The sequence below is a fragment of the Pseudomyrmex gracilis genome, unplaced genomic scaffold (assembly GCF_002006095.1).
Source record: "Pseudomyrmex gracilis isolate BER0280 unplaced genomic scaffold, ASM200609v1 scaffold_444, whole genome shotgun sequence".
NCBI lineage: Eukaryota > Metazoa > Arthropoda > Insecta > Hymenoptera > Formicidae > Pseudomyrmex > Pseudomyrmex gracilis.
This window is the reverse complement of record NW_018021028.1, coordinates 24,303-35,023: the sequence shown is the minus strand read 5'-3', so window position 1 is coordinate 35,023 and position 10,721 is coordinate 24,303. Positions and strand designations below refer to the sequence as shown.

The 10,721-nt window shown below is 37.3% G+C and overlaps 3 protein-coding genes across 10 annotated transcripts; 1 reads left to right on the top strand and 2 right to left on the bottom strand.

The window, feature by feature from the left end:
- Positions 1-1,218: 1,218 nt before the first annotated feature.
- Positions 1,219-2,212, bottom strand: LOC109860656 (protein Asterix). Of its 6 annotated transcripts, none has more exons than XM_020439905.1 (2): positions 2,000-2,212; positions 1,219-1,917 (listed from the first exon to the last, which is right to left on the bottom strand). In XM_020439905.1, exon 2 carries the CDS (start codon positions 1,882-1,884, stop codon positions 1,555-1,557), a length of 330 nt encoding a protein of 109 aa, XP_020295494.1. In that variant the 5' UTR covers positions 1,885-1,917; positions 2,000-2,212; the 3' UTR covers positions 1,219-1,554. The 6 variants fall into 6 exon arrangements, with proteins under 6 accessions (XP_020295494.1, XP_020295491.1, XP_020295493.1 ...); XM_020439902.1 differs by having other exon boundaries at positions 1,219-1,953; positions 2,020-2,212; XM_020439904.1 differs by having other exon boundaries at positions 1,219-1,969; positions 2,084-2,212.
- Positions 2,213-2,569: 357 nt separating this feature from the next.
- LOC109860655 (protein pellino) lies at positions 2,570-8,833 on the top strand. Of its 3 annotated transcripts, none has more exons than XM_020439899.1 (8): positions 2,572-3,560; positions 5,579-5,737; positions 6,749-6,931; positions 7,082-7,313; positions 7,479-7,691; positions 7,796-8,083; positions 8,212-8,543; positions 8,630-8,833. In XM_020439899.1, the coding sequence occupies exons 2-8, from the start codon at positions 5,703-5,705 to the stop codon at positions 8,754-8,756; spliced, it is 1,410 nt and encodes a 469-aa protein (XP_020295488.1). In that variant the 5' UTR covers positions 2,572-3,560; positions 5,579-5,702; the 3' UTR covers positions 8,757-8,833. The 3 variants fall into 3 exon arrangements, with proteins under 3 accessions (XP_020295489.1, XP_020295488.1, XP_020295487.1); XM_020439898.1 differs by having other exon boundaries at positions 5,558-5,737; XM_020439900.1 differs by lacking the exon at positions 5,579-5,737 and having other exon boundaries at positions 2,570-3,560.
- A 421-nt stretch (positions 8,834-9,254) lies between these two features.
- On the bottom strand, positions 9,255-10,411 carry LOC109860654 (60S ribosomal protein L32). Its single transcript, XM_020439896.1, has 4 exons — positions 10,309-10,411; positions 10,011-10,123; positions 9,684-9,836; positions 9,255-9,459 (listed from the first exon to the last, which is right to left on the bottom strand). The coding sequence occupies exons 2-4, from the start codon at positions 10,101-10,103 to the stop codon at positions 9,301-9,303; spliced, it is 405 nt and encodes a 134-aa protein (XP_020295485.1). The 5' UTR covers positions 10,104-10,123; positions 10,309-10,411; the 3' UTR covers positions 9,255-9,300.
- Between the last annotated feature and the right edge of the window lie 310 nt (positions 10,412-10,721).

The following is a 10,721-nucleotide window of genomic DNA, read 5'->3' as shown; positions in this document are numbered from 1 at the left end:
TTTGAAGCATAATGTGCTATTGTCATTTCATTCATTTATTTCTATATTTTTACTGTGTTGTTTTCTTTACATATCGTGCCTACATAATTCACTCACTATGATGACACAGCTGAGTGGAATCTGCTGCAAAGTGTTGATTAACCCATTTGCATCGCAAAGAAAAGTCAAAAATTCGTTCTTATCACCAAAATTTTTTTGGCCTGGTATAAATAATATGCGCTTTGGTGATAAATGCCTAAGTAAAATGCGCGCATATATGCGCTCTGGTGATAGTGGCCAGGCAAAATGCGCACATATATGCGCTTATGATGCAAATGGGTTAAACCTGCGTGCATACTGCTGGCATACTGCTATCATTTGGCTATCGGGGTACCTCTTCTCTTTGTAAGATTTTGAACAGTTCCATATTATTGAAATCTACTTCAACGAGTATTAGAGAGGAAAGGATATCGATCTTTCTGTAGCGTTAAACACACACATGTTCTAGTCAGGAAATTAAAAACTTACGCTGCACACATACAGTGGCCTACTACTACGCATCGATATTATTTGTTAAGAGAATATAGTAAGATGAGAGATAACTGATTTTTATACACACTCTTATTCGAATATACAAATCCTGAATGTATGTTAAAGAAAATCTCTGATCTCACATACGTTTCAATCGGATGTTTGAACATACCTACATATATATATATATAGTTTGTATCGGGTTTTAGTTCAGAAAAATGTGTGCTTTAACGAAGTTAAACTATACACACACACACACACACACACATGCACACACCGCGCAATTAATCACCTGTTGATACTTTTCTATAACTGTGTGTGTGCGCAAAACAAAAAGAAAATCGAGTTAGTATATAATACTAAGTAAATGAAGAAAATTTTATTTCTCGCGAAGCATTATTGCTAATTGTATAGTTGAATAACCTGCGATCGCGTCAGGTGATGTGATTTCTAGGAATACGCTTAAAAAGATTGAAGTTTCTCGACATCGCTGTACTTATGTAAAAAAAAAAAAAAACAATGTACTTATAACTGGCATTCAAGTAGTCAATATACAATATAATAAATTACTGACGCGCCTTGTACTGACATTAATATATAGTTCCCTTAGAAAAGAGAAACATATATATATATATACATAGAGCATATAGGGTTGATTTTAATGTAACAAAGATATTTATATAAGAGAAATAAATGATGAGAGAGACATAATGTTTATATATATTGTACATATTAATCCATTATTTGTATGTTTTTTTGGTGATTGTGTAAAATGATTTTAAGAACCACTGAAATAATATAAAACTTATAATATTGCGTATATCAAAGAGGATAATAAATTATTATACACAGTATCTGACTCTAGTTTAATCACATTCACGAGACACTCCTCAGTCAATAATTATTTCTATAATTTGATTATTAATAAATTGTTTCACATTTTCTTCTTTCGTTCACCTTCAAGCACGTACTTGCATTCGTGTATACAAGTTATTAACAATTGTACATGATTGTGAATAAAATCATTTGTGTATTTACAACAATTCATTGCATTGCACTTGCCCACGGCGGCGTCATCGGTTGTGGATTTTGCACGTAGGACATCACCACTGCCGATATCGACAGCATGAAACAGCTGATTATCTGTTTGGCGTCTTCGCTGACTCGCGAATTGGCGAAGCTGATGCAGGAACAGTAGAGCGCAACCCAGGCGCACCACTTCAATCTCATCATCAGGCCGCACATGCTGAAGATCATCCCCATCACATTCATGTAGTCCGGTGGTAGATCCTCTTGCTGTCCCGGATTGTTCGAACCCGGTGGTTTGTAGCGGACCTCCTTGTCGGGTCGTCGAGGATCCGTTGAACTATTCATTTTGTGCTTTAATTCTGTAACGCAGAACGTTAACTGATAAACATTAACAAATGTAATATTTCATGTATTCTGAAAACAAGACAAACTGTGAAAAAGAAGTTAAAACCATACATACATATTTCCTAATGCCTATACCTTTCGTTTAAAAAAAATACACAAATGTGAGTCATAAAAAGATAAAAGTTTCAAAAAGTCGTACTTAAACACACGAGAGATATAAACACACTCTCTATAAATCTTTCTTCTCCCAATGCCTTTCCGACGATTTACAAAAACTTGAGAGAACTGTAAATAATCAGCTGATACGTCAGCACTCTTCTTCTCTCTCTCTCATTGTTCCGACATTCGGAATCGGAGCCCGCGTGGAGGCGCGCCTAAAGGTGGGTTTTCATGTCGCAACAAACACTGGACAGAACGCGTAAACTAAATACTCCAAATTCTCTATCGGATGGCCAATCGATACATCACCGAAGTTGGTCGCGCGACGATTGAAGCGGCACCCGGAAACAAAGTCAACCAATCGCGTTCAATGTAACAGAAGCGCTTTGGCGTTACATGGAGACATACATATGTGCACACAAAAGTGTGACAATCGGGAGAAAATAACACAATAATCTGATTATCGCTTTTGTCACGCGAGAGCTAAATTGTCGATAAAGAGCGTGTTATCGGAACGGTCGCGATGCCGCTGCAGTGCGTGCGCGTGATGTAGAGGCTAACGCGACTTCTCGTATCTGTGTATGCGCGCGCGCATATGTGTATGTATTATTGTTATATACCGTGTATACACGTTCGGAGTCTGGCTAGAGATTCGCCCGTGTGCATCAGATGCGCTTGTTCGTCGGTGTGCCTTTTGTATACGGAGTGCGCGCGCGCGTGCATGTGTGCTCTCCGCAAAGAAAACACAGCTTCGAAAAACAACCACGCTGCGAAAACGCTGCTTGTCCGTCTATCTGTCTTCCCAGTGACACCGTCGCGTCTCGCGCGGCGTTAACAAACCCGGCCGCGAGTTGGGGAAGCGCATCGTCGTCGGTCAAACGAGACAACGGAGAAGAGTCCGCGTCGCGGACTTACACACGAGTTTCGGACTCTGGAGTTGTTTCGGTGTTTCTGAGGCACACACGGTAATCTCGGCGTCGGTAATCGATATGACGACGATATTCGTGCGATTCGCGTAATCGCGCCCGGACGATGGGTCACCGTTCTGCTCGACGATCGTCGTCGTCGTCGTCGTCGCTCGCGAGCACCGCGAATCGTGGCGATTCAGTCGAGGTGAACGGTAGTGAATGAGAGCTCTCTCCTCTTTTTGTTTTTTTTTCGGTGCGTGTGTGTGCGCGTGCAATTCAAAAGAGACTCGCCAATTAAGTGAGTGAAGAGCTTTGTTTTGTGGGAAAGAGAGAAGGACACACACGGCGTGGTGCGCGCGCGGATAATTAAAGTGTCGCGGATAGAGAAAAAGTCGAGACTCCTTGTGCGACAAGTGACTTAGATAAGTGAAGACAAGTTTGTCTTTATTTTCGTTTATATACGTATATTATATACATACACACACATATATACATATACTATATACTCGTCGTGTGTTGCTTCACACCGTTTGCCCTCTTTCATTGTTATCACGTCGCATCGTAGCGAGTCGAGCGTTCGAATGTGGAGAGTGCCATGATGGTGATACGGTAAATAATTCATATTTAATTTTTATGTTTTACATGTACACGTCCTTCTCGTAGTTTTCCAAAACAAAAAACCTCCCTTCTCCCTCCTCCCTTGACCGTTGTTACGCACGGTCGATAGTGTTGCATGACACCGTGTGTCAACTCCGATCGACGTGCCGCAGTGCACCGTATGACTTCTTTACGTGTCCGCACCAACCGATACTGCGTCGCGTTGGCGTACATATATATATAATATGTACATACATATATAGATATGTTTGGCCCATGATTTGCCGCCGTATACAGAATAACAATCCGTTCGTAAGAAAAGACGTCTTAGCGCGTGTCGCGTTTATGTCGTTATCGCTCATTATCGCTTGAGACTGTGTGTGAAAAAAAAGAAACACAGCTATTCATTATAACAGGCTGTTATAATATTGAGAATGAAATGTTTTCTTTCACATCCTTCGATTCATCGTCTCGTCTATTTACCTTCAGCCCCCCTCCCGTACGAAAAAGCACATTATTTTTTTTTGTGAGTATAAAAAGGGAGCGCGGATTATTTTGTTGCGGACATTTTTTAAGAGCGCGTATACATTGTATAATTGAATTTTAGTGGTTGGGGGGAAAGCTAGTTAGGCGCGGAAAACGCACCGAGTGAAAATGCACAATAACGTCGTTCCATGTAAATGTTTTTTTTTGTTATCTACACCTGTAGTATCGAGAATCTGCGGCTTCTTGAATTACATTCTCACACCGCGCCTCTCACCTATCTTATCTTTCTCTTTGTCTTGCTTGAAGACAATTTATTATCTAGATTTGTTGCTCTTTTCCGTCTTAAATTCGAAAATAAGTATATACAAATGTGTGCAGTGAAAAAGAAGGAATTCGTCAACATTGTGTGCATGCTCGAGACAAGCGAGAAATGCATACAAAACATTCTTTGTTTGTTTTAAAACAGAAATGCTTGTGGTAGTGAGCGAGAAGACATTTGTTCGTTGCAACATACACACACACACACGTGCGTTGTTATTACACGGAGAAGCTTAATATTTTTGTTATCTTATAAATTACTGAGCTGTTGTGTGTGTGTGTGTTAATAATTTTTAACAAATAAGGTTGTTCGAGCTGTTTTCTTTTATCACAACAAGATTGAAATATTGTAACACAGCAGTCCTAATAGCCCATTTTGTATATGTAGTATATAGTTAAATATTTGGAAACGATCAAGAGAGAAAGAGAGAGAGAATAGGACCATCTTCCACACATGTACCTCAGTTTATTATACAAATTTAATTGTCAGTGACAAAATATAAAAGAAACACGCTCCTCCAATGCAATTGCAAGTAACAAAAAAAAATATATTAAAAGCTAAAAGTAGTGCAAACAACTGGTTGTTAACAATGTTCAATTTTACATTGTCCAATTCAATACACAGAATTATGTCACGAGAGTGACACATCTTTAATTGGATGTAACGTGCGAATGCGGTGTTTGTAAATATATAGGCTTCTCATAACCTTGTTAGAGTTATGTGTATCTTGTAAAGTTCCCCAACAAAAAAAAAAGCACAACTCGGAGCTGAGTGGTACGTAAGACATGCCGTAAAAAGAAAAAAAAACTGTAGTTCGCAACCGAAAAGAAAAGCGGCGTTTGCGAAACGACGTTGAAATATTTCGACATCGTGATAAATTCCACATACACAATTGAATTGGATAATGTGTTAATTTATTAAAATTGAACATTATTAACGAGCAACTGTTTGCTCCGCCCCTCCACAGATCTTTAATTTGTTTTTAATTACATCAAATATGAAACAATTCTGTCTGATAAAAATTGCTGTTGAATGCGAATAGAGTATAAATAAAACAAATAAAAAAAAACATTCAGTATATTATGTAAAATAAAATTTGTATTATACATAAAAATTTGCTTTAAGTAAATTAAATAGAATTGAATAGAGGGAGAAGTGCGCTCAGTTAATTATTATCTTTCATATTGAATGTTTCTCATTGCAGATTATAATTATCAATTTCCAGCTTGCCGCGTATGCAATTGCTCAGATTCCGAACTACAACTACCGCGTGAAGATCCTTAAGACTGCCCATCCTTACCCTTTCAAGTACCATGCGGAAGTAGTAGTCTATAAATCCCGAACGGAGGATGCCGGTAACTAAACGCATTCCATATCCTTCGCGGTAAGTAAATTTTACGGTTTACATAAATTATGTAATGTAAGCCGACAAAAAACACTATCTCTCTCTCTATCTACATATTTTTTGCGTTACACGGTTTTTTGTTCAGAGATTTCACGATTTGGATCCTTTTTTTTATACATACATATTTATGGAGAATGCGCTCCGTTTGTGGAGAAATCACAAACTGTAATGATTTATTATGCGAAACTTNAAAAAAAAAAAAAAAAAAAAAAAANAAGANTNTTAAATCNCAAAAAGTCNTAGAGCGTTAAGAGTGAAACAACAGATTTACTGTACAATATGTGCGACAAGGTGATGTATCTGAAACGCTTTGCTCGCCCAAAATTCGGCGGTCTCGGTAAAACATCTTTTTTTTATGCTATTTGTAAATGACAAGTAAAAGAGAGATTTGTTTACGCAAACCGTGCGGGATATCGTTGAATTAGAGTTTTGTGGTACAAATACATTAACGATATTAAATTACTTTGCCAAAACCGAGAACCGAATGTAAAAAAAACTTCGCTGTACAATCTTGCGTATCTTGTGATTTTTTTTCGTTGCTTCTGGGATGAAGAAATGTTTCCAGTTACAGACATCCTTCTGTTCAACAGTTTCCACGGAGTGTGTTGTGTTGTGAACATATTAATCCTCATTTTTAATACCTAATGAAAAAAACTCCCTTTTCCTTGGTGGAAGTTGCAATCAAGTAAAATTACCGAACATATGTTCAACGAACGAGCGTAATTTTACGGAATTTTTAATACACGTACATTTTGTATATACAAAATTGCATTTATCCTCCCATTTTACTCTGTTTATTTTTCTGACTAGGGCTGTTACGACTGCATTGTTTCTATCTCAAGAGAGATTTATATCCTTCTTTCTCTTTCTCGCGCGCAATATTAAAACAAAACAAAACATAATAACTCAGGCGCTTTCTTATTATACGGGTTTGATCACGAAAAGAAAGAAAAAATAAAAGGTTTGTTGTATCGTGTGTTTTTATATTAGATCGGATGGCGGTAGTAGTGAGAGCCCATTGCTCGTAGAGGAAGGAGAGACGGTCGGAGCACCTCACAGTCCTCGCAACATACACAGTCACACTCATTCACATGGCAATCCACATCGGTCCCACAGTTATCATCACGAGAAGCCCAAAGAATTAGTAAAATACGGCGAACTAGTTATACTTGGGTAAGAATATTTTCGACCGAAGAAAGAGAAAACGCGGAGTCATCGTAATGATTTTTGTTCTTTTTTTTTTTTTTTTTTTTTTTTTGACATAGTAAGAGAAAGTGTGTTAGAGAAAGATCATTTAACGAATGTTTTGAACAATCTCGGCAGGTACAATGGTTACCTTCCACCTGGCGACAGAGGACGAAGAAGAAGTAAATTTGTATTGTACAAAAGACCCGTGCCAAATGGGATTAAACGTAGCAAGCATTATATCGTTAAAACGCCTCATAGTTCGCAAGCCATTCTCAACACGAGGCAACATTCCATCTCGTACACACTCTCCAGAACACAGGCCATCATTGTCGAGTACACGGAGGATGACAAAACGGACATGTTTCAGGTACATCCGAAACGTCTTCGTTTCTCTAACTGGAACAATCAGTTTTTAATTAATTAATATGATTTTCGATACATAAATAAAAGTTTTGTTTCTTGAAGATAAATTACCTTTTCTTCTAGTCTGGTAATGTGATATGTGAATCTGAAACTTGATGTGTGTTCGTAGATCGGCCGTTCGTCCGAGTCACCTATCGATTTCGTAGTGATGGACACTTATGTGGGGAGCAGCGACAGCGGGCCCGCTAACGACGGACGTGCCAACGCCGCTCAGAGCACCATTAGCAGATTTGCCTGTCGGATTTTGGCAGACAGATCAGATCCTAGAATTGCTAGAATTTACGCTGCGGGTTTCGACAGTTCAAGAAATATTTTTCTAGGAGTGAGAGAATTTTAAAATCTATTTTCGCAAGAGGATCAATCCACTAACCAAACTTCTTCGTGAAAACGTTCGAGCATGAGAAAACAAATCTTTTTTTTGTTAAGGAAAAGGCAACCAAATGGCAAGAAAATCGCGAGATCGATGGACTCACAACAAATGGGGTGTTAATAATGCATCCGCGGGGGCAGTTCTGCGGCGGCGAGGCGCAATGCGGTTTCTGGCGAGAGGTCAGTGTGGGCGGAGGAGTCTTCTCGCTCAGAGAAAGTCGAAGCGCTCATCAAAAGGGCAATGTGGTGGAAGACGAGACCAACATTTTACAGGACGGTACTCTCATCGATCTTTGCGGAGCCACTTTGCTTTGGCGATCGGCTGAAGGTCTCGCTAAGTCTCCGGTAACTTGCTCATTACGTGTATATTTTTGTTTTTAACTTCCACGAGGTTATACACAGTTTTTGCAAGTGTGTGTGTATGTCCGTGGGCGATATTGGTTTTTTATATAAACTACATATTTTTTTTGTAGACAAACCAAGACCTAGAGGAATTGGTTGATGCTATAAATGCCGGTAGACCGCAGTGTCCCGTAGGTTTGAATACGTTGGTTATACCGCGAAAAGCAGCTTCGGACTCGACGCAGCAGCAGCCATACGTTTACCTGAAGTGCGGTCATGTACAAGGACACCACGATTGGGGTCAGGAAAAAGACAAAGTTACAAGGAAATGTCCTATGTGCTTAGTTACAGGAGCGGTAGTCAAACTCTCTATGGGAATAGAGCCTGCCTTTTATGTAGACTGCGGACCGCCCACTTACGCATTTAGTCCCTGTGGACATATGGCAACGGAAAAAACTGTTAAGTTAGTAACACAATCAATTTATACAATCTCGAATAACAATAATAATAATATTTTCATTTACTATTTCGTTTTTGTCTGTTTTGCAGATATTGGGAAAAAATAGCCATACCACATGGCACGACCGGTTACATTGCGATCTGTCCCTTTTGCGCAGTGCCCCTCGAAGGATCGCCAGGATATGTAAAACTAATTTTTCAAGATAATGTAGATTGAAAATATAAAATAATGGAAACATGTAGAAATTATAACTTCTTAAGAAATATAAGAATTATTAAATAACATGAAAAACATCTGCCATCTTTCTACTTCCCTTTATATATATCATTGATCAAAAATATGAAATTGTTTGATATTATCATTAATATTATTTAATATTCCAATTCAAAAACTTACACGAAAATGTGAATTTGTTTATATATATACACGTGTGTATATATAATATATATAGACATATTTTCCGCACAACATCCAGCGAACGGCTTTTCACGGCCAATTATATTCATTGATTTGTTTAATATTATACTTACAATTGCGCATAAAATAGAAATTATAAATTTTTAATTAAAAAATTAGAACTCATATTTCTAGGAATAATTGAACTATTCCATTTCTGCAAATATATTTGTGAAATCATTTGAACTACTTGATCTTAAGAAAAAAAATATTCGGAGAAAGCGTAGCAAAGAAGTTATAAAAGATAAAGACAGTAAATGTTTTTAATATTTTATTGCCAAATGTATGTGATAACCAGAAATGTTTATTCGTTTTCTTCTGATCGCAAGCGTGCACTAGCGTTCGTCACTCTTATGGAAAGTTGTTGAGCACGCTCAACAATGGCTTTTCTTTTCTTGCTGCTAACAGCATGTGCAATTTCTGCACAGAACTTGCGGTTTTGCATCATTAAGACTTCAAGTTCCTGTAAATAGTTTGTATATATAATATCACGAAAAAGTAAACATTTTTATTTATTAAGACAAAAATGTAGTTATATAAACACATTCTTATTTATTCGTATTACAAATTATAACAATGAAAATCGCATGTGCAAAATTACTTAATTGACTTGTATTTTATGTGGATCTTGATTTTTACTATTTCAATTCATTTAATTAAATTTAAAAATGATATACAAATATTCACCTTAACATTGTGTACAAGAACCTTACGGAAGCCAGTTGGTAGCATGTGCTTTGTCTTCTTGTTACTACCATAACCAATACTCGGCATCAAGTATTGACCCTTGAAACGCCTGCGAACTCTGTTGTCAATACCTTTGGGTTTACGCCAGTTACGCTATAAAAGTATAAATAAAATAATTTGTATCATGACAAGAACAGACGTTTGTGCTTATATCAACAATTTTTCGTAATTCCGTAACATAATAAAAATATAACCAAATCTCTACACATATGTGTCCTCCCTCGTATATTTGTTATCAATTATCAAAATAAAAACAATTGTACTCACTTTCAGTTTATTATATCTGTCACTTTGGTGTCTCACAAAGTGTTTCGTTCTTTTCTTCACTATTTTAGGTCGATAAACTGGTCGGATAGACATTTTGACTTCTACTTAGTTTGCTGAAATAAGAGAGACACAACTTCTGAGTCTGCTTTAATATAAAGATTACTTATATATTTTTTTCAAAAAAAATATTGCACTTTTATGCTGTAAAAAATAGTCAACAACTAGTCAGTATCCGTACAATAACTACTTTATAAATGATCGTTGTAAAAATTAAGGATTTATTGCACGTGATACGTACCGCAACTTATCCTATCAAAAACGCAAAAGATCAGAGGTTAGGTTTGCTGTTTCCACTAAAGAGGAAGTGAAATGCTCGGATAGATGGGGTTCAAGTCGCGCTACAAATGCTTCGAGGCGTCATTCTGTCTTTGGGCTGGTTTCACTGACTCCAATTAAAAGCGTCAATCGTGATTGGTCCATTATGATCAATTCTGCTAAACAAAAATTGCGATTCTAACGGAATAATTGATCAATTGAAAGCAAAGTTTCACTGAATCGACCAATTATTCGTCATATCAGTTGCATTTGATCGATCAATCGAATTGATCAATGGTTACAAGCAAATATATAATTGTCAGTGACAATTTTATCAAATTTTCACCACTTGTGTCAATTGTCGCTCGAAATATGATTGAGATAAGTACGAAAGAT

Bases quoted from the DNA above. Each gene is read 5' to 3' on its own strand.
- LOC109860656 (XM_020439905.1), bottom strand. From the start codon at position 1,884: ATGAATAGTTCAACGGATCCTCGACGACCCGACAAGGAGGTCCGCTAC.
- LOC109860655 (XM_020439899.1), top strand. From the start codon at position 5,703: ATGCCGGTAACTAAACGCATTCCATATCCTTCGCG. The intron at 7,314-7,478 runs GTACATCCGAAA...GTGTGTTCGTAG, and splicing joins ACAAAACGGACATGTTTCAG to ATCGGCCGTTCGTCCGAGTC. The intron at 8,544-8,629 runs GTTAGTAACACA...TCTGTTTTGCAG, and splicing joins GCAACGGAAAAAACTGTTAA to ATATTGGGAAAAAATAGCCA.
- LOC109860654 (XM_020439896.1), bottom strand. From the start codon at position 10,103: ATGTCTATCCGACCAGTTTATCGACCTAAAATAGTGAAGAAAAGAACG. The intron at 9,837-10,010 runs GTGAGTACAATT...ATACTTTTATAG, and splicing joins ACAGATATAATAAACTGAAA to CGTAACTGGCGTAAACCCAA. The intron at 9,460-9,683 runs GTGAATATTTGT...AACTATTTACAG, and splicing joins TTCTTGTACACAATGTTAAG to GAACTTGAAGTCTTAATGAT.